This window comes from Buceros rhinoceros, unplaced genomic scaffold, assembly GCF_000710305.1.
Source record: "Buceros rhinoceros silvestris isolate BGI_N320 unplaced genomic scaffold, ASM71030v1 scaffold17927, whole genome shotgun sequence".
NCBI lineage: Eukaryota > Metazoa > Chordata > Aves > Bucerotiformes > Bucerotidae > Buceros > Buceros rhinoceros.
In genome coordinates, this window is record NW_010420630.1 from 1,418 (window position 1) to 23,319 (window position 21,902).

Here is a 21,902-nt window from a genome sequence, read left to right on the forward strand (position 1 = left end):
TTTTTTCAAATTTCACCTTTTTTTTTTTTTTTTTTTTTTTTTTGTTATTGATTCAAGGTATTTTGAACCAATGCAGCATAACCATTGCCTATCTTGCAAGGAGTAATCATCAATGAATAGCAAGGGTGTAAAACTGAACTTTAAGGTAGAAGCATGAACATTATTAGTACCAATGGATCCAAACTGCATATCACAATGTAAGTTTAATATCCAGCCTCTGCTACCCAGACCTATATCTTGAATAAGAAATAATTTCCAAAGATGAAAGTGTTTGGCAAAAGTTTGATTTCCAGTTCTATGGTGGCACGTGACTTGACCTCAGGTAAAACAGCATGCACCTCCATGTGCCTTGGTCAACTGCCTCAGGAATGGAAAAGGTGATCTTAGGTCCCATGCCAGCGCAGCTTCAGGGTTGCACCTGGAAAGCTAAGCAGTTTTGATAAGCTCAGGCTGTGGGACTATTTTGCTTAAAGAAATTTCAAAGAAACTGCCTTAACTTGCCATGAAGGCTTTGCTCCTATTCCGTCTTTAACAAATAGTGGAAATACTGCCCGGAATCAATCAGCAGGTCAGTAGTAAATTACAGAGCTACTTTTTAGACAAATATGAATGCATGGAAATAATCTATATTTTAAGGTATCTTTTTTAAAGGCAATGCTGTAATTTTTATTTTTATTTTTATTCCTGATTATACTTAGTATGTGCAAAATTTCTTTGATGTTTTCACCACTACTTTCCATACAGTTCTGCTTATTTAAGGTATCAGGCTGCTAAAAAAAAGGAATCCTAAAATCAATATCCCTTCCACTTGGGGTTTTTTTGTCATTCAAGTCTGCAAGTGAAAGAGTGATGCACACTTCATATCTGGTTCTCTTAGCATTAGCAGAGTATCACAGAGTCTTTCTGCAGCTACAGTCATACAGAAAGTGGTGCAGAAGTATAATGGGGAGCTGAATTTAGCCTGCACTGTGCATTGCATTTATTCTTTCAATAAATTATCAGCATTGTTTTGAAACATTGGCCTTCCCCTTCCAAACACCCTCCCTATTATACTTGAAATATTAACATTCTCCCTGCCCACAGAGGTAATTTGTATTAGATTTTTGTTTGTATCTCCAGCTTTTGCACATCCATGACTCATCCTGGCTTTGAATGAATACAGAATGACAGTAGACTTTGGAAAAGATGCTCAAGGTGGTATTTTCTTTCTCTACTTAAGAACTGAAGAAGAGGGGCCCTCTCATACCAGAGCTTTCAATGCTCTGGAATTGTCCCCAAAAATGCTCTCTCCTTGCTTTCTCATGGGTTTTAATGCACTGAAGTTCAGCAATAGCTCTGCTGTCTGAAAATGAAGCCAGTTTTTCCTTCTTCGGGTGTTATAGGGACAGGTGTTGAACTGTGGGAGGATAAAGCAGACTACATCCACAGGGATGGGAGGAAACAGAGAATAGATGTTGGTAATCTGCATTAAATGGTATTAAAATTATTCCTGGGAGATGAGAAGGGCATGTTAATGGAAAATGTTTTTGCATTGTACTCTGGTTCTCATTTAATATGCATAAAACATTATCCCACAGCTTATGCATCCATACACGTGGGCAATGTATAGGTTATGTCACTTATGAATGTGAATGATGCTTGTTCTGCACCCATAAATGAGAAGTATCTGTTACATATGAGTCTCACAGGTGTTAGTAAAGTTTTACTGCTAAATGTTTAAAAAAGTAATAATTACTCACTGGCAGAATGTATTAAGGGAATAGTGTTTGGGATTGTTCCCCAATATTACTAAATTACTGCCTATTACTTTAGCCAATATTTTACATATACATTTGGAAGGAGAAATAATATGCAAGGCAAGTAGAAGAGTCAGTACTAGGAAAACTATATTGTTTTGTCTGACAGTAAAATTTTTAAAGAAAAATAGGCATAGGCTAAGACATACAGAAGGCAATTTCAGTTACTCTGTGTTTAACGTCAGCCCTGTCAGCTTTCTTTATCCAATGCACATTGTTTGCAAATGCAAACAGTAAAACAAGATCACAGCATGTCTTTGCCTGTAATTATGACTATGTGCTGACCTGTGGAAATCCCTTGCAATTATCTTAAAAGACAGACAAACTACAAAAAATTAGAATACTGTCAGTGAAAGTCATACAGCCACTTACTTACTGTTAAGTTTGTCCATTTCCTGTATATTCTTTTGTTCTCTATTAGTTTTAATGCAGAAAGTCTTAAACCTGTGAGGCTGAAATCTTTCACATCACTCATTTACTTGAGAATGAGTATCTTGGAAATTGGATGAGTTGTGTTTCAGCACAAGAGTAGGAAAACACCTCGGTATACAGGACAAAAGGAGTAATGTAAAATGAGGCATAGCAGGAGTAAATAGAGAGCTTACAGAAAAAGGAAAAAGGACTGAACAACGAAGAAAGCTGAGTCTTTGTGCTTAGGACATGAGTGTCGGGGAAAGAACTGCAAGGGTAGAACTGCCAAGAAAAGTCCTTGGCAAGGAAATTGAAACAAATAGCAAAGACCCTTATAAATAAAAGTGGAAAAGGGGTAGAGGGAAGATCACTGTGAGCAGTGTGCGCTCTCTCATTCTGCTCTTTTCTTCTCTTTTTCTTTCTTTCTTGATACCTAGCTGCACTGACTAGTTCTTTGACAGGGACACATTGTCTTCGCACTTGCAGAGACTCCCATGAGTGTCACTCACCTTCAATGGGGAGGGCTTGCTCTCTGTAACACCTGTATCACACAGACTGAGCAGGCCCCAAAGGGCAGCTTTATCTAGCCCACACCCTTCCCCACTCTAGATGCAGGCAGGGCTTTCTGGCAACATGGGACACAGCAAAGACCCATATAGCCACTGCACCAGTGACAGGCCCAGTCTTTGTTGCCCCAAGCAGCAAGTGTGGTCTCTCCAGTGCCTAGACCTACCTTTCAGCATGAAAATGGCTGGGTGTGCCATGGGTCATCACTGACTTTTTCCATCTTGCGAGAGTTCTTCTGCTTAGTAGGAGCAACAAAGCTTCGATTCTCATGGGCAAGGCAGCATCTTCTGCCATAGGAATATTGTAATTGGAGGTATGATTAGTGGCAAAAGGCAGACAAGTAAAGACTACAGCAGCCTAGTCCCTGGTGTTTCTTTAGTGGTGTGATCAAAGTCAAAAGAACGGTATCAAAAGTTCTTAAACAAAGTAATGTGCTTTTCAAGTCTCAAGGATTTGGTCTTGATGATGGTATTTTTAACCCTGCAGTGATAGGCACATCAGTAAGGTACAGATAAATTCTTAAGGAAAAATGTAAATCTAAACAAAATCTTGATTGCAGCAACTGTGAATCATCCTACCCTTCTTGTAGGAACAACACTTGTTCAGTATATGTATTAGTCAGTGATTTCTTCAGGTGGACAGACAAGAAAGAAAGGAAGAAAAGTACCAAAGATGTAATATTGCAGCGCCTGTCCATTGTGTAATGCAGCTACAAAAGCATCATATTCACATCTTTATTTGTCTCAGTGAATAATTAATAATAATCAAATGACATGGAGATGACAAGGCAGAAATATTGGCTGATGGCATTATTCCTTAATCTTAGAACAGTCATCTTTTAATATTTTAAATCTGTACTTTTTCCTTTTTTATCCTATTCCTTCTGAACAGTGCTAGCGTGAATGTTGAGATATATATATTACGGTTTTTACATAGAACACTTCTTTCAGAAGGGATTTTGTATACAGTGAATTTATTCATTACACATACATACTAATATAAACAAAGCAGTGTAAACCTACAGCATAACACGCTAACAATAAATATAGATTGCATTCATAGAAATTCAGGCAGATCTTTCACATATCACTGACACGCACGGAAGTGCAGGACTAGCCTAAGCCACAAGCAGTCCAAGTAATATATGCCATCCCTTGTCCATGGCTTTTCTGGCTCACCACCCCTGCTATTGGTGTGGATGGGAAATTGCCTAGTTCATTCTTTTTCCCCAGGAAGTACACAAGACAACTAAGCTAGCCTTGCAAGTCTCACAATTCTTCTGCAATTCATCATGAAACTGGCAAAACATGCAGCTATTATGAGGACCACATTAAATAGTTATCTTATAGATACTCTCCCTCAGCTCAGCAGGCAGAGAAATCCCTGTGAACACAAACCTCATCAGCAGTGCTGATGGTCCATAGGTATACCCATACAATGCTTCAGAACAGCAAGGTGTTTTCAGTTGCTGGTTTTGGTTGGTTGTTGCTTGGAGAATTGTCCATGGCTGTGACAAAAAACTTCTAAAGGCTCGATTTTATCTCTTTGTTTTTTCAACAGTTTTTTCCGTAACAAGAATTTTATGTAAAATTTTGTGTAACAAAAACTTCTGACTTTTAACATAAAAAACAAGAGAGGAAACCAGCCTTGTGGTTTAAATAGGAGGTTTGGAGACCAAGTTCTGCTTGTATTACTTGTTCAAGCATGCTCCTTGAACCTATGGTAGGTGTGTGACCTCCCTATCCCACTTTCCTCAATCCTAAAATGAGGATGATCCAAAATAATGGGCACTTTAGAAGGCTTGATCTAAATATTTCCAAGCTGATACGAGATTTGCATATGGGTGATTAACTGGCTTTTAGATAATTTTTTTTCAGCTGATAAGAGGTTATTTATTACCACAGTATTCCTATTTTTTATTATAAGAAAATGGTATGGAATTTACTTTTTTCCCTAATTTTGACCACTTCAAAGTATGTAATTTTGAATCAAGTTCAGTACTCCACAGGTTTTTTTCATGTCCCTGTTTTTTAGGTTGTGCTGTTGATGGTCATCCAACCCCAAACATCACCTGGCTTAACTCTGGCAAGCCTCTCAGTTTGCAGCACCGTCTCCTGGCAGCAGGACAGATTCTTCACATACTCAACATCAGTGATGCTTCTGATGGTGAATTCAGCTGCCTTGCTCAGAATGAGGCTGGGGCACTCACACAAAAAACATTGCTGGCCATACGAGGTAACTTTCCCAATTCAGTCCTGCTACTCTGTGAAGCTCTTGCCATGGACTTGCCTGCACTGCCTTTCTCATCCTGAATTTCTCCTCCCAAAAACCAGAATTGTCATGTGTAGCAGGAAATAGATGTTTTAATGTTTTACCACTGTGGATATAGGTTTGCTGGACTATCCAGTACCTTACAGTGTCTTAGGTTTTACTTTATCAAAATGACACCTAATATTTCTGTCCTGCTGAGCATAAAACAGCTTACTGATTCAAGCTATACATATGCTTGTTGAGTCTTGGTAATTTTCATGTCCAAGAATTCAAGACAGCTGTGTCACAGTCTGAACCCCTAAAATTAGAAGCTTCTCTGTTAATCTTCAGTGTTTCTGTTAAGTCAGTGTTTCACCGTCTCTTCTTGCTTCAAAACCCTTCACTTGCAAAAATGTGGCAACTATTAGATTTGCCCTAGAAATAAGCCGAAGGTGATAAAGCCACTGAACAGAGCACTGCTGATGAGTTGGAAGAGAGTATGCAAGCTTCATCACCCTAATTTTCAGGAATGGAATGGAGAAGAATTTAACTTTTCCTTAAATTTTGCCATATAATTTTAAATACATTGGAATTGCCCTTTCATCTTCACAACAGATGGTCTGTATGATCTACTTGGTGAGAAACACACTCTTGTAAGATTATAGAATCATAGATATTGCTGGTAACTGCAGCTAACTGCATCGTCACTAAATCAGCCCCCTTTAAAAATAGAGATGCAGTGTCCTGCATCACTGTTCACTTAACTACTTTATCATGGTATCCACTTTCCACATCTGATAGATACTAAGCACCAAAAAATTGGGTTTGTTATACCAAAGACATTCAGTGGCTTACATCAGCTGGAATCCTGTTCCTTCTTTTTTCATTGCCTGGTGCCTTGTAGGACTAGGCAGCTCCCTTCACGAGACACCAAGTCCAACTATTTCAATCCAAAGAAAATCTCTGAATCTTTCTTTTCTAAGGATCTCCTGCTGGCAGTTATTGAGTCTTAATTTCTCTCTCCCACACTTTTTGGCAGAATACCAATGGTCAGTGGACAAGCTGATGGCTTGTTCAGCTTCTTGCGGCCACAAAGGGGTGCAGCTGCCTCAGCTGAGGTGCTTACTGGATGGGGCCGAAGTCAACATATCCCACTGCAAAGAGAAGCCCAAGCCAGCCTTGCAGCCGATTGCCTGCAACAGGAGAGACTGTCCCTCACGGTTTGTCTGCCTCATGTTAAAATGTCATACATGCTTTTAAGAAGTGACACCATGCCACTGAAGCCTCTGTGGTGCCTGTCTGGAGACAGGTCATGGCTAAAAGGGAATTTATGAATGCTTAACCTAAATGGTTGAGAATGTGTAGCAAGATTTTTAGAAAATGTTGACATTACGTGGTAGAAAGATACTTAACTCCTTCAGTAACTGGTTAGAAAGCAATAGACAGACTATTGCTTACTCTTTATTTAAAAAGTTCACAGCTTGTGTTGTCTTGGATGATTCTAGCCTCATCCTATGCTGAATGTAAATATCATGCCTATTCCGAGTTCTGTATATATGCAAGTTTTATCACCCAAGTACTGTAGGGTCATATCTTTTTTGTGTTCCACATGACTTCAAACCAGTTATCCCAACAATATAACAGATAAGAAGCTAAGTTTAGCAGCTGTCTTGGAGATTTTATTCTGAGTTCCTGTGTTGCCCAAACATCAATACACGCAGGACTGTAGCTGCAGCTGCAAAGAATTCCCTTAGCAGAACGGAAATATCTTTTGTAAAATGGGCACATTCCGTCAGATCTAGTGGGTGTGAAGGGCAGTAAGACTGAGTTCTGCCTTCTTTTGGAGATTGTTAGCTTGTGGTTTCTTTGGGATGGTAACTCTCCAACCCCGTCTTCCCCTGTTTTTTGGTTACTGTTAAACACAATGGAGCCAGGACAGCTTGAAAGACTTCTGACTACAATTAGTTCTTCCTCTGCTGCTGCCTCCCTATGAAAAACACTTCCCTTCTTTGACACTCTTTGCTGCAAAGAAGCGTGCATACTGAGTGTCTATCAAGAGAGGCCCTGTAGTGTTATAATCCCTCTATGTTAAAAATGTCTCATTTCTGCAGTTCAGTGACCTGGTAGCTGAGATGTGTAAATGTGGTTTTCTACATGTTTCTGGTTGTTCACTCCATCCTCTCCCTTATTGCCACTGTGAACATGGTGTGTTTTCATATACAAGCACTTAAAAGTAGTCAGGATCGCAAGAGAATTTTAGTACAACTTCTCTCATTCAACAGATACTTGGGACTTGTATTTCAAAAGAGAGTCTGAGCTGAGGCAAGGAGAGGTGCTAAGTAACCTGATGAGAAGTAAGCAGCCAGATTTACCACTCCTGCTGTGTCATGAATACACGCAAGGTTCTCTTTAACTACCTTTTAAAATACATTCCTACCCCTTTTTGCAGGGAAGTGTATTCCAAGTTGCCAGCTGAGTGATAAGAAGGAAACCAAAAGAGATTTTATGGAATAAGAAACATGCTCATTAGCAACAGCTTTCCTTGGTGATGGTAGTAAATTCTCTGGGAATAGTTTATGCCTTTTTAAACCTCCCTGAACCATAACACAACCCACAATCCTACCTTGGTTTCTCAGAAACTGCTGAGGTGATAGATGCAAGCTTGGATATAAAAGTTGATTGAAAGGCAGAGCAGAGCTTTATTACATGGTGGAAACTTCTGATTCAACCTCACCAAACTGCTTGAAAAAGAGTAACAGAGTTTTGGTTTTCCATTTTGGAAATGTGTTTGTTTATATACTTGTTTCTGTTATCACGGGACGTAATAAACCACAGAAGACTGATGAATAGCAATGGGATTTCTTTTCCCATGGGAATCTTATTGCATGGGACTGGAGAACGCCTATTGCCTATTTTGTAAAGTAATCATAAACACTTCTGATGAGGGACATGATAAGCACTATTTTCCTCCCAATAACACACAAATCCTACTGAGTATCCTAAAGAAACCTAATGAAACAAACTGCTGACTTGACCATAAAATTCTTCAGGAAACTACTAACAAGTCGCATCCTTCCTGTTCCTACCTACCTCTTTCCCAAACTGACAGCATGCATGTTTTACTTAACAATCCTTAGAGAGACAACATGTGTTCTCCATCTCGGTAAGAGCTTGGACCTGGACTACCGTTTTCTGTTGTTACAGGCTTTTTACTAGTTAGACTGGATTTTTTAAACTCCAGCACATAGGGGTTCAGATCCTCAACCTCAGCTAATGAATGAATGCTCTGAGCTCAAGAGGTAAGGAGTAAGGTGTCCTTTGCCCCTGGGCTGTCTATGCACCAGCCCCATTCCTGAGCAACCTTTGGGCTTTTTTGGATTATCCCAGCTGTCAGGGGTGTAACAGAGCAGGCAGACACCAGCAGGACCCAGCAGGCTTCTGGCTATTTTGTCAGCAGCAAGTTCAAAGTGGTCTGTGAGCTATTCCAGCAACTTTACAGAAATTATTTTCCCTACTAGCAGTTTAAAAGGGTTAGTCATTGCTGGCACTGTGACTGTAACCTATGACTGAGGCCTCTATGGCATAGTGGTGTCAGAGCAGCCATGCCCAGCCCCTTGCCTTGGCTAAAAGTATTTCCTAAGCTTTTAAAAACGATCTTAAGGGCTAGAAAATTAATTCTGGGCCCAATGAGCCTTGAGAAATGCAATTCAAAAATTTTAAACATGTGCTCTTTTCTCAGCTTTCATCCTCCAAGCAGTTTTTGGTGACTACTATGGGAGGCTGAAGAACTCAGCACCTTCCAGGATAGCAACCCAAATAAACCAAGCCATCGTGCCTTTCTTTTTTCTAATACATAAAGACCTGTTGACACCAATGATCCTGCAGATGGTGACACATATCTGCTCCCTGACCTTTTGGTTTGCCTTTGTCTCACAGATGGATGGTAACATCATGGTCTCCTTGCACACGGAGCTGTGGTGGAGGCATCCAGATGCGGCGAGTGACGTGTCAGCGCCTGACAGTGAAAGGCAACTCTGTTCCGATGCCAAATGAGGCTTGTGCCCAGGTGTCTAAGCGCCCTGTGGACACACAGAACTGTAACAGGCAGCCCTGTGTTGAGTGGGTGGTCTCTTCCTGGGGCCAGGTAAGGAACAAGCCAGCAGTCCAAAGATTGCCTCACAGTGTGGGCTAGAAAAAGGCAAGAGAAAATGAGAGAAGTGATTTTGTACCCTCATATCTTTAGGTTTTGGTCTGCAGGCTTTTGAGAAGGCAACAAATTTTCTCAGGTCTTTCAACTCCATGTTTGCTGCAATGCATGTTTGGTTTTCTGCAGATTCCTACAATCCCTACAAGTGCTGCTTGTGAACAGGACTTTCATTGCAGTCCTCTGTATCATCCCCAGTGGAAAGTCTGCAGCTCCTTTTTATAGCGACAAGAGACGCATCTGGGAAACAGCTTTCTTCAAGTGTTAATTTCCCTTACAACCCATTAAGTATGTTTCAGGTTTGGCTGGCAGGAGTCAGGACTGATGATTGTGATAGGTTTGGGGCAGGATGGTTGTGCAATAACCCAGTTTTAAAAAGTTGCTGATGTTGCCTAAGAATGTCAAAAAGTGGGAGCTTCTTGATTTGCTTCATGATGAAAAGCAGAATGGAGGGCTAAAAGCATTTTCAGATTATTTCATGATATTTTGCAGATCTTCAAATTCTCTCCTTGTGGCTTATTACAATGATCAGATGTTAAAAAGCTTCAACAAATATCAAATAGTACAAGTATTTAGAGTTAAATCACTTTATTGTGGGAATCCACAGAAGAGTTTTATCTTTGTCTCTTTGTGAGCTATGAGATTTCCTGAACAGATATTTGTCCATGTAGTCAGTTACAACTGAGGACCAGTCATTACTATGTGACTTCCTCCCTTTCCTCTCCACTCCAGCTCGACTGAGCCATATGTGACTGTTGGTGAGTCCGTTACAGTCCAGACTTAGAAACATAGATTTTAGTCCAAACATCTCCAGAGTGGTGATTCACACGAGAGTATAGCATTCCAGGGTGTATGAGAGACACAGTTCAAACAACAGAAGCCAAATTTGCTATGGGATAAAGCCAGATACCAATAATACTTTAACATAACTTTCGGTGAAATAAGTATTTTCAAAGGGAAAAAGAAAAATCAGTTTGACAAAACCAAAGTAGTCAGGTATCTAATTGTAATGATGAGTCAGGTAAAGGTGTAGAAGCAAGGCTTCTCACCATGCAAGAGGCTAAGAAAATAATTACCCAGAGTAATAACTATCAGTCTTGACATTGCACTGCATCACGGTTTTTTACAATGTTGGTAGTAAAATGTGTCTTCAGCTACCAGAACTTGTCATGGTTTACTACTTGAAAACAACTTTATTTAACTCTTGCCTGTGTATTTTAGAAACTTCTCTCATGAAAGGCAATTGAGTTATTGTATTACATTTACGAGTATAGCTTGGAATTAACCCTTTATATGAAAGAAGCAAGTTTTCACTCCCTGTGGAATTCCAGGTAAGGACTGGATTATCCTTGCAAAAAGCCAGTTACCTCATCCCCATTTTGTAGATCATTATGGGCTATATTTTCTCCCATGACATCATACTTAGCTGAGACAATCAAAGAGTCTGAATTAATTTGTTAGACCTAAACTATGTGCATTATAATGCAATATTTCTTCCACCTAGCTTAAAAAAAGAATCAAGTCTCACATGATTCTACGCAGTTCAGTTTCAAAGCCAGAAGACTGTTACCTAATTAGCATTAGGAATATATCACAGGCTCAGTGGATCAACGCATCAATGAACTCTTGTGGTAGTATCATGAAGTATCAGATCCCTGTTGCCCAGGCCTAGAGACCAGCTTTCCCAACTCACAGAGACAATAAGAAATACCAGCATTAAGGAAGTATTATGTAAGCAGGGCATGGTAGCATGAAATAGGGCTCCTACTGATGGCAGGGTGGAAGAGGCAGAAATTTCCCTGGCAAAAATTCCTCCCTCACATTAAGGTCTCTTTCTTCAACTCTCATTCTGTTCTTGAATATAATTTCCAGATACTGAGTAAAACAAATTGTTTCCTAGCATTTGATATAAATTGAAAAATACACACTTCGTTGCTATAGCTAATTATAATTTAATCAAAGGAGAAAAGTTAAACAGTAAGGATGTGATTGATAAGCTTGAATAGGGTGGGGTAATATCAGTACTGGAACAAGCTTTTGCCACATTCATCATGGTTGGTCTTTTTGTTTATTGTCCTGCAATCCTTTTAAATTATAAAATGGAGTGGAATATGTTCTTGGTTCAACACTTTCTTGGTTATTAACTATTTGGCCATGAATTGTGATAGTACAAGCTACAAAATGCCCAGTAAAAGGAATGTACTGAGATTTCCTACATGGATCATAGCCTCATGGCTAATGACATGAAAGCATTTTATTTGCCCACACAGATGTATTTAAGATTAAACTATTGAAGAGGAGAGGTAATGAATCTACAGAGCAGATAGAGAAATGCAGTTTTAATGCTGCTGGAGGAGAGTTAGGTAGGGCAGAAGATCACTGCTCGATCAGACTTCAAAGCCGGCACAGCTCAAAAGCTCAACACTCACTGCATGGCAGTATGCACTTTGTGTCACCAACAGTCTTATAAAAGAGGAGCATGACATGTCTTTTATCTCTCTTAAGTGTAATGGGCCTTGCATTGGACCACGACTGGCTGTACAGCACAGACGGGTATTTTGCCAGACCAAAGACGGGACTTCAGTGTCATCTGACCAATGCAGTGCCTTACCAAGGTAGCACAGGAATCTTTCATGTGTGAAACCATCACCCTTTGCAGAGGTGTTGAAAGGACTAGTGGCTTAACTGGCAACTTTTGGGTTTCCCCTATGCAACACAGAGTTCATGCTGCAACCCATAGAGTTACATAGTACAAATCTCAGAAGGCTTAAGTCCAGCCTTCACTATTTGCCCCTGTGAGTGCCAGAAAAAAACACTAGTTGGCCAACAACTGGAAAATCTTCTAGGCATGCTAAATTCTGACTGAAAGGCTGTGTTATTTGTTCTTAAGCTGCCAGTCTCCTTCTCTCTTATTTAAACACAAGTTCCAATTGGGAGGGAGGGGGGCGGGGGGAAGGGACTCCATAGCTTTTGGTTTTCTGCAGGTAAACTCCTTTGTCAACATTGTAAAAACATTGTAAAGACCCCTGCTGGGTCTTACTGGTTGCCCCTTCATCCATTACATATTTTCAGTCAACCTCTAGTCTGGCACTTCATGGAGAGGACATTTCAGCCAAATCCTCAAATAGTTCAAAAGGTCATTTAGCTCCAGTAAAGATACGGCAGTGTGGCGGTGTGCCCACTGAGTGTCTGGTCCTTGAGTGTAGTTACAAACTGCCTTTCACTGTGCTGGAGTTACTTTTGCTTGCACCCATTGAAGAGCTGACCCATGCACTGCTCTGAGTCATTATGTGTGGGATATGCAAGGCTTGCTGTCCCCAGAGCTTGCATGACATCTGATGTTGCACGTGCATGCTCCCTGGGCAGCATAGTGACAGGTCACCCCTCCTTCTTTCCCTTCTGCCACAGGCCATTAAGCACCCAGAACTGCTGGACCGATGTCTGCAGTGTGTACTGGCGGGTCAGCCTGTGGACCGTCTGCACAGCTACATGTGGAAACTACGGCTTCCAGTCCCGGCGCGTGGACTGCGTGCACGTCCGCACCAACAAGCCCGTGCTGGAGCATCACTGCTCCTGGAGGCCACGGCCAACAAACTGGCAGCGCTGCAACATCATGCCCTGTGAAAACGGTACTTTGCTGAGAGGAGGGGAGGCAGAGCCATGCAAGGGGAGGCAAGAAAGCAAAGCCATGTCTCAGAAATGGAGCACCAGACCTTGCTGCTGGGCATCCTGAGAAACCTCCAGCCTGAACACGTGCAAAATGCATTCTCCAAAACTCAGTGCCCCAGCAGGGAATGGTGCCCATTGTGGTTTGCTGGCAATGATGTTAGTGCTGGGACTGTGCTCTGTTGCTAATAGCATGTGAAATGGCTGATGCAGTCTTAACTTTCCATTAATGGTATAGACGGAAAGAAAACCATGAATTACAAACAGACTGCTAGCTATAGTTAAAATACAGTAAGTCTAAAAGCAGTGGGTAGGTTGATTATGAGAATTCCTGGAGTGGAAGCTGCTTGCTTTCAAGTGATAAGCAACTAACTGGGCCTGCCAAACAACTAGAAAAGTTACAAACATTTTTTAACAAAACAGATTATGTGCCTCTGGCAATGATGCCTCACTATGGCAATGTCCACTTGAGAAACACCAGGCAGCACAAGTCTAAATCACTGTCTTTTCATTTGCCCTGACTCCCACTTCATGTGCTGATTTTGATGGGCAGATCACATTCTCTAGCATGCAAGCCTGTTGCTGTGTTATAGTTGCAGAAACAGCAGCAGAACCCACCTGTACTTGCCTATGGCCGTGCCAGCTCTGAGGATGCCTCTCAGTACAGGCAAAGCGTGAGCTGAGTTTGGGGTGCCCTAACGGAAGTGAAAGGATTGAGGGAGCTTAAAGTTACCAAGCAAGACCTTTGCTGTCACTCCAGCCTCTTCCTGCTCTGTAGATGTGTCCCACACCTAGACAACAGTGACATCTATTCAATACAGACATTACTGGAGAGAGTTGTACAACAGCCCTGTGATGATGTCCCCCTTTCCAGCCTTAGTATGGAAAGTGGGACTCCCTCAGGTGCCAATGTGCCAAAATGCATGGATACCGGACAGTTTACCAATATGGAGCTCAAAAGCTGTGAGCCTCAAAAACTGTCCAAATGGTACCAGGACCTAAGTCCTAGGGAAGTTCAAAAAGTGTCTTAACATCTTCACCTAGGACTGTGTTCTGAAACACGTGTATGAAAAACACAACACCCAGTCACCTGGGGTGACGCTCCCGCACACTGTCTTTTGGAATGCAAAGGTTGTCCAAAGTGCCTTGGAGCTACTGTGTTACAATGAGTTTCCAGTTTTATTTACTTCTTCATTTTTGGTTTAACAACAGTTATGGAATTCCTAGAGCCTCCCTAAAATGCCAGTAGATGACAGACTGACAGATTGTTGGAGCCCTCAAAAGTCCTCTCTCCAGCCTCTGACAGCAAAGGCTCCCACCTCGTTCTCTTTGAGCCTGAGGCTGCTTGAAGTCTCTGTTCACTCTTTGGAGCAAGTCAAGCTCGTCCTCATAGTGAGACCACTCAACACAAAGCTGTCTTGGTCCCCCTCTCAGCCATCCTGGGAAACGTTCTCAGAAATTGCTTCATCACCTTTTCCTCTTTTTGTTTCCCCTTCGGCAGTGGAGTGCAGAGACACCACAAGGTACTGTGAGAAAGTGAAGCAGCTCAAACTCTGCCAGCTTACCCAGTTCAAGTCACGGTGCTGTGGGACTTGTGGAAAAGCTTGAAGACAAAAGCAATGACAATGGAGGAACACGGGGATCACAGCCGTTGCTTCACTGAGGCAAGGACTTTTACAGAAAATATAAATGGGATGGAATTCTTCTTTTCTTTTTATTTATTTATTTCCCTTAAAAGAATTCAAAAAACAAAAAAATCTTTTACCAAGTCATTGTTGTAAAAGGACTTGAAAAGTTTTCCGTTCTATGAATCTGGGAGACAGAATGCAGCAAAACACTGTTGTGAGGGTAGACAACAAAGAGTCAGTGAGACCCATGCCACAAGCAATGGGCCTGAGAAGAGTGGGGCTGCCCCATAATCCCCCTACCCACATGCCTGGGGATACACCAACAAACAGATGTGGAAGTAGATCAGAGTAACAACCTAGCATCATATTGGACCACAACAACATGAAACAAATAATCAAACAGTTTGACAGGTCACAAAGTGCTGGAAGAAAAAAAAAACTAAACTAAAAAAAATAAAACTAAAATACCAAGCTTAAAAAAAAAAACCCTAAAAACATTGAACTAAACTTTTAGCTATACAGTATACACATACTTCATTTATCTTAGGCTACTCTGAGAATGTAAGTAAATGATTTTGCTTTATAAGACTTTGATACATTCAAGATTGGATTCCTTTTTTTTTCTTTCTAAATCCCTCTCTCCTCATGCCAGACCTTCAAATGATTTCAATGGAAGATCCTTGTGGTCCTTGAAGATTCTGGTGTATGGGGAAGTTGATCAATGATGTGTAAGGTGAGACTAAAACACACCTGAAAATATTCCCAGGTGGTGCTTGTGCAGGAGGATTGGTATAGGGGGGTTGCCCTCAGCATAGAGGTGAGGTGATGACATTAATTATTATCCAGGAGAAGGAGAGAAAGTGTGATCTGCTATTGACAGATTGTAGCACAATCCTGCAAATGCTGTCCTGTAGCAAGCACAGGCCGGAAAGTTAGAAATTGTCTGGGGTAACAGAAGCTACTTCACATACTGCATCCTACTAACACCTATTTCAAAAAGAGAAGAGTACCAGTTCCCAGAGTTCAGCTGCTTTCACAAGTGAGGCTTTGGAAAGGAACTTGAGGAAGTGGGTTTTCCTATCCTGCTAACACAAAATTTCTCTCTCCTGGCAGCCATAAGGTTTGAACCGGTAGTAGAAAAGGACTATATTCTAATTTCTTGTGGTTATTCCTAGTCAGTAGACAGAATGGATTCAGCAGCAGCCCCAGAGGATTAAGGCCAATAATTTTTAACAAACTCCCTCTTCTCCACCTGCCTCCCACAATAAAACAGGTGCTATAAAGCAGCATATTTTTCAGTCCATGTTTAACACTCTAAAGGTGCAATCTAAAAAGTGATGCTCAAGTATCACACCCACAGCATGACTTTGCATGCTGGCTTTTACCTTAGCCAGCTGCAGATGTTATTCAGCCAGTGAAGTGCTTCACCTCTTAGTTCCCGCGCACTCTCTGTTCTGCTTAGAACAGGGCTCTAAAATTAGGGGAAATGTCAAAGTAGGGTGTTTGAGCATTGTGAAACTCTAAAGGAGACCATCTCTAAATTAAAGGCTTGGGTGTGCCTCTCCTGTCACCCCCAGTGGGTGTGTTAATGAAATGCTGTTCGAGTACTGTTGTGTTACAACTTCCATGACACATGGATTTTTCAACAGAACTGGGAGTCCACTTTTGAGGTCAGTGCCAGGTTCATGACATTAAGCTGTCTCAAGCTGGTTTGCTTTAAAACACAGCCTGCAGTGAATGCTCTTACTACAAGTGGGTCTTCAAGAAATAGTGTTGCTAAGCATCAGTGTAACTTTTTATTTAAAAAAAAGAAGAATGTCTTTCTATGTATGTAAATGTATATCTTTTCTGTATTTATTAGGATTTCTTGTATAAAAAAGTGCAATATTAATAATTGTATATTATTTTGTCCAGATAAAACTATTTTGGGGGGTTTTATCTAAATCTCCCCAGAACTTCTTTTTCTCTAAAATCAACAGTAATAGTGTATTGCTCTTCATTAATAGCACTTGCATTTAATAGGGATCTGCTTCACTGTGCAGAGAATGCCTTATAAACTATGACAAGAGGGAGGGGTGAGGTTTCTAAGTTGTAAAATTATAGTTATGCATGGGATGAAGGACAATTCCTTAATACTACTAATAATAACAATGATGATAATGATGACAATGTGGCAGATATTTCTGGTACAGTAGTTACGCAAAAGCAGTATGGGGAAGTATTTTCGTTTGTTAAACAGTAAAAGATATTCGGCTGATCACATGTTGAATAGTATCTGTGTAACTGTGCACAAGATAAACATGAAGGATCAGACCTGGAGGGACCCCTGTGTTGTCTCTGCACAGCGTGAATTTAATTTCACATGTCTGTTCTCTGAATTGTGACTTGGAAGCACCTCATTAAGATAAGGATTTGTGGATATTTTATGAAAGGAGGCTTTCCTTCTCTAAAAAGAAAACAAAACAGCAATCTTGTATTTATATAAGTTTTTGTACCAGTAATGCAGGTTACTTATTCCTCTACTCTGTCTGACGTGTGTTTATAAACCTTAAAAACAAAAGCCAAACAAAGTGGCAAAGCTGTTGGAGTACTTTTTCCTTACTCTGTATTATAATAGCAGCACACGGCTGTTACACAAAGTACACATGATCTATCTACCTAACTTGGGGAAAGAGGATGTCTTAACTTGTTTTTAAAAGCCTCCAGCCAGAAAGAATCTGCACCCTTGGAGTCCTGTTTTAAATTTTCCTTTGCCTTTATTTATTTTTTTGATATTGTCTTGCCTCTGTTGCTCTTGCAGAAGTATAAAGCCATCACTGCCAGTCCTAGGATCATGGAAATCAGTAAAAGTATACTCCTTTTTTTCTGTGCAGCAATGCTTAAAAACATTTTGTAACTCTCCTTGGCAACATATGGCATGATGCAACCCCTGTTACTTCAGTCTTTTCTTACAGGTTGCTGCTGCCTTCAGCAATGGAGCTTCCAGCTCCTTTGAAGCATCAAGTGTATACATAGAAGGAGCTCTGGTAATAGTCAGGATTACAAAGGGGAAGGGAAAGAAGAAAAAAAATAATAAAGCAAAAGCATTTTATCTTAACAAAAAACGAGTTTTGAGAATTAAGCTGGTGCTGCTGTTGCTCTTCTCAAATGATACAATGCCTCTTCTAAAAGCGAAGAGTGATTTTGCTCTGATTTACTGACAATTTTCCTGGTATGATGTTCCTGCATATGCTTTTTAGACACAGATAACTAACACATCACACATACATAAACACACACATTGACGCAAGGCCAAGACTTCCAAGCAACAGTAGTGAAGGTAATGGGAGTAAAACAAGTACAGAAGCTGGTGTTGATGTAAAATGAACACCAGGCCAGCTTAGGTTCTCAAGAGAATAGTTATTCTCTTTTCATGCCTATGGCACTAGTTACCAGTCAAGTCAAAAAGCCTTCCAAACCTCCAAAGCAAGCTTCCAATTTTGCTCTCCCTACTACCTTTCTTCCCAAGGAAGAAAAACAGTTCTGCAACAAGCAGAAAAATGCAGTGCTGAATGATTCCCCACAGGAGACCTGCTCCCGCCTTGTTATGTGGCAAGGTAAGCACAGCTAAACTACTCCAGGCATGTACATCTGCATACATGCTCTTAAAACCATAGAAGCTCTAAGCAGAGTTTTCCAAAGTAACCTTTGACTAGAGATTTTTTCCTACTGACTGGCTGCAGTCATATGGACAGCTACTAAAGATTTTTTTCTTTTCAAGTTATGATCCTCTTTGCAAATGTTAAATTCCTAATGATCACCTTATTATCTGTTTGGTGCCCAAACATTAATTCATAAATAAATTTGATTATACTGTATAAGCATATGCTGACACCTCTATTTGTAGAAAAAGATGGACCAAAAGCTTACTCCCTTCCAGATTTTCAAGACCATAGAAGTCCTCATAACTTAGTGGTTGCTGCCAGTGAGTCACTGATTGTTTCAGCTAGTAGTTGAATGACTTAACTTCATTCATTCAATTACCTAATTTTTAACAGAGAAGCTTTTAAACTTTTTTGAATGTCAGATTTTCTCACAGAATACCAGTGCATACAGATGGAAAGCTCAGAACTTCTAATGCTAACTATGGCTCTGCATATTAGCTGCAGACCACAGTTTGGGAGTCATCGATTCAACCATTCCCTTTATCCTCTTGTTTAAAGATATGTGTATATTTATCAATGGTGTTATGCATTAACTGTCACACTCAGCTTTTATTTGTGAAAACTATATCAAAGAAGATGTCAAATACTTTAGTTTGCACAAAACAGGGGGAGGGGACAATCAGAGATCCCTTTTCTCCTGATCTTACATATTTCCCACACTAAAAGTATATTGGTCAATCGTCATTTTCACCTAAATTGTTTTTCATCATCTCCGCCCAACATCTCCCTTCCAGTCAACCAGAATTTTAGTAAAATTTTAATGTATTTTATAGTATTTTAATAGAATTTTAATATAAAATTGTCACTAAGGGATTTCAATAATATGCAAACCAACATGTTATTTATCCAGATTTATAAGGGGAAAAGCTATGTCTCGGCATCTTCTCTTTGGATTACAATACTTATTTCAATCCTCCCCTGCCTTTCCACTGAGCTACCATGCTTGCTCCCATTCTCAGCTTCACATGTGAAGACATGGACACAACAATACATTTTATTCTCCATCTGTCTCTCTGAGAATCAAGTACAGTGGCAGCCTCATCTTTCCTTCAGTGATCACCAATGAAGACTGAGAGTAGAAAGCCCATTAAATCACAGACTACAGCCCTCCTTTCATGCCAGAATGGTTACAAAAGCTGGAACAGCCTCTACTGAGCCATCCAATGCATTTTGGGTGTCTGACACAGCAAGACTGAGAGTACACATGTGCCTTTGCATTAGAGAAGTATCACAGCAGGGTCCATCTGGAAGAGTTTTTTTAAATGAGAAAAAGAAACTGATAAAACAGAGCACAAAATATTTGTCTATTTAAAATAGGATCATCAGCAGTGGCTCCTCACTGGTCTGAGTTTGTATACCAGCTCATGCTCACATAACGAAAGCTTTACAAAGAGACGAACAAGCTTAGCACCGTAAAAATTGGCTTCTGACCAATAAAAATATATTTGACCACAAAAACCCCAAAATAAGATTAAACAAAACCAGTTTTTAAGTACTATTGCCAGAGATAGAGGGCAAAGAATATACCATCATTGACATGGGATGTATTTTATAGTATTTTTAATAGAATTTTAATACAAAGTTGTCACTAAGGGATTTCAGACACATGCAAACCAACATGTTATTTATGCAGCTAAGGCCCTGAGGTTATAGGAGGGCTGTGGATCAGCAGACAGGACTGCACCAGCTGAGGCGCCACCTGTACAGAGCCCAGGCAGGAGACTCCTCTCTGCAGGCAGGCTAAGGTCTTTGCAAGCAGGAAGGAGCATAGCAGCACTTCAGCTGACTTGAGCAAGGTATAAGGTCTACGAAATTCTGATAACTACGTCTTTTAAGTCAAAACGATGAACAGCGTGCTGCTTGTTTGGGTTGCACACACCTTCCTGCTAACACACTGCTTACCTCTTATGAGAGGAAAAAAAGAGAAAACCAAAAGCGTAGCCTAAACTTTTAAACCTGTTGCAAAGAAAAGCTTTATATTTGTGTAGCTGTAACAAAAGTATGCAGTTTTATGTGGCTAAAAAGGAAGGGAACACCGGAGGGTTGTGCTCTGGCTACACATAAATATTGTTTGTTTAAGCAGTGGCAGGATGTGAACAATTGCATAGCAAGCATAGAGTTATCCACATATACTTAGAATGACATGGGCATCGGAAACCACTCCCTACTATTACCCCCTTTTTTACTAGTCTGCTGCTTCTAGGTCTCACATGAGGTCTGAGCCTAAACCATTTACAAACTCCCTAGGCTCAGTAGCAAAGCACAGTAATAAAGCCTGAATCAGAAAGACCACACCAGACAGGCCATGATCAGCTTGCTCTCCAAGTGAGGAACAGGACAGGTTCCTTTTCTCTTAAAGAAGTGCTTAATGGTTGGGCTGAAAAGTAATTTTGTTTGGGCTATATGGAGACTTCCTTTCACTGTTTTAAACATGCTACCTTTTTTTTTTAAAGCATAAATTATTGTTTTAAATAATAAGCCTACAAAGTTGGTGGATGCTTGTTAAAACCCTTCACCTACTGAAACATTGATGGAGTCATTTTTCAACTAATAGCATACAACCTAGTGGTTTCTCACTCTTACCGCACTACATGCAAATCAGAGCAAATCAAACCCAGCTGTGCAAGGAGGATCCCACAGGCACTCCTTTTTTAACTGAGAGCAAAGCAGAGGAGGATCCTGTTTGCCCAGCAAAGCAGCAACCTTGAGCCCATGTGACAGCACTTATCAGTGCCACACAAACCCTCCCACCTGTGTAGGGACAGTTCACACTAGCAAGCACAGCACTAGTCAGCTGGTAGAAACAGGGAATAGACAGTCAAACACAGTTTCCTCTTTAAGAGTTCCCCTATTCCTTGCCTGCTGAATGCAGTCTAAAACATCTGTGGGACAGATATGTAGCCAGATAGAGAAATGAAAATCAGGTTGCCCTAAAGCAGTGTTTCCCCACAGAAAACAAGGAGGGATACAAATCATCAAACTACTGCATTCAATGTGGTGGAAACGGCAGAGAGAGGCACTAGTACACTGAGGGGAAGAAAGGTTTGTAACAGCATCAGTCAAAAGCAAACTCAGAAAATTTGTTATGGAAGATTCCCATCCCAGTGAACTCAGGCCTCAGTTCTCCACTCAAATACCTCTTTCCAACTGAGATGACATGGCTTCCTCAGGGAGATCCTCACCATGCCCCAGAAAAGTCCTTTTGCTGTCTTGCAAAGAACAGGTTTGTACACTGAGTTCAGCTGCCTCCTGCCTCCAGGCTACCATGCCCAGTATCAACATTGCTCCTCAGTCCTTGCTTATCTTTCAACATTTTCTTTGCAGCTCTGAGACACCCAAGGTGCTGCAATTTGCTCTCTCTAGCAATCTGTAACAGTGGGTGAAGACCTTTCCAAAGATTGTAGTGGTAAACTTTTCACAAGTTTATCGCCTCTTCACATTTCTAGACAGTAAGTATAAAACTTACTTATCTTTTTGGCCTCTCACCCACTGCCAACTGTAAATCTCCAGATGGACTAACTGTCTGTTGCAGATATGAGATGCTGGGATTTGCATTCCTTGCAGGCACAGGTGGCTAAAAGGCTGATATCACGCAAGTCAAAATTGAACTGATAGGTTATCGCCCCCATTATTCCAGATAGCTTGGTTTCTTTTGGGGTTATTTTGTTTTGTTTCC

The 21,902-nt window shown here is 40.7% G+C and overlaps 1 protein-coding gene across 1 annotated transcript; it reads left to right on the forward strand.

The window, feature by feature from the left end:
- Positions 1 to 4,808: 4,808 nt before the first annotated feature.
- LOC104496290 (ADAMTS-like protein 1) lies at positions 4,809 to 14,631 on the forward strand (the record flags this gene model as incomplete). The annotated part of the gene is made up of 6 exons (XM_010139377.1): positions 4,809 to 5,009; positions 6,064 to 6,244; positions 8,961 to 9,168; positions 11,734 to 11,843; positions 12,637 to 12,857; positions 14,396 to 14,631. Coding segments are annotated over 6 exons (1,028 nt in total), but the record flags the coding sequence as incomplete, so codon positions are not given.
- Between the last annotated feature and the right edge of the window lie 7,271 nt (positions 14,632 to 21,902).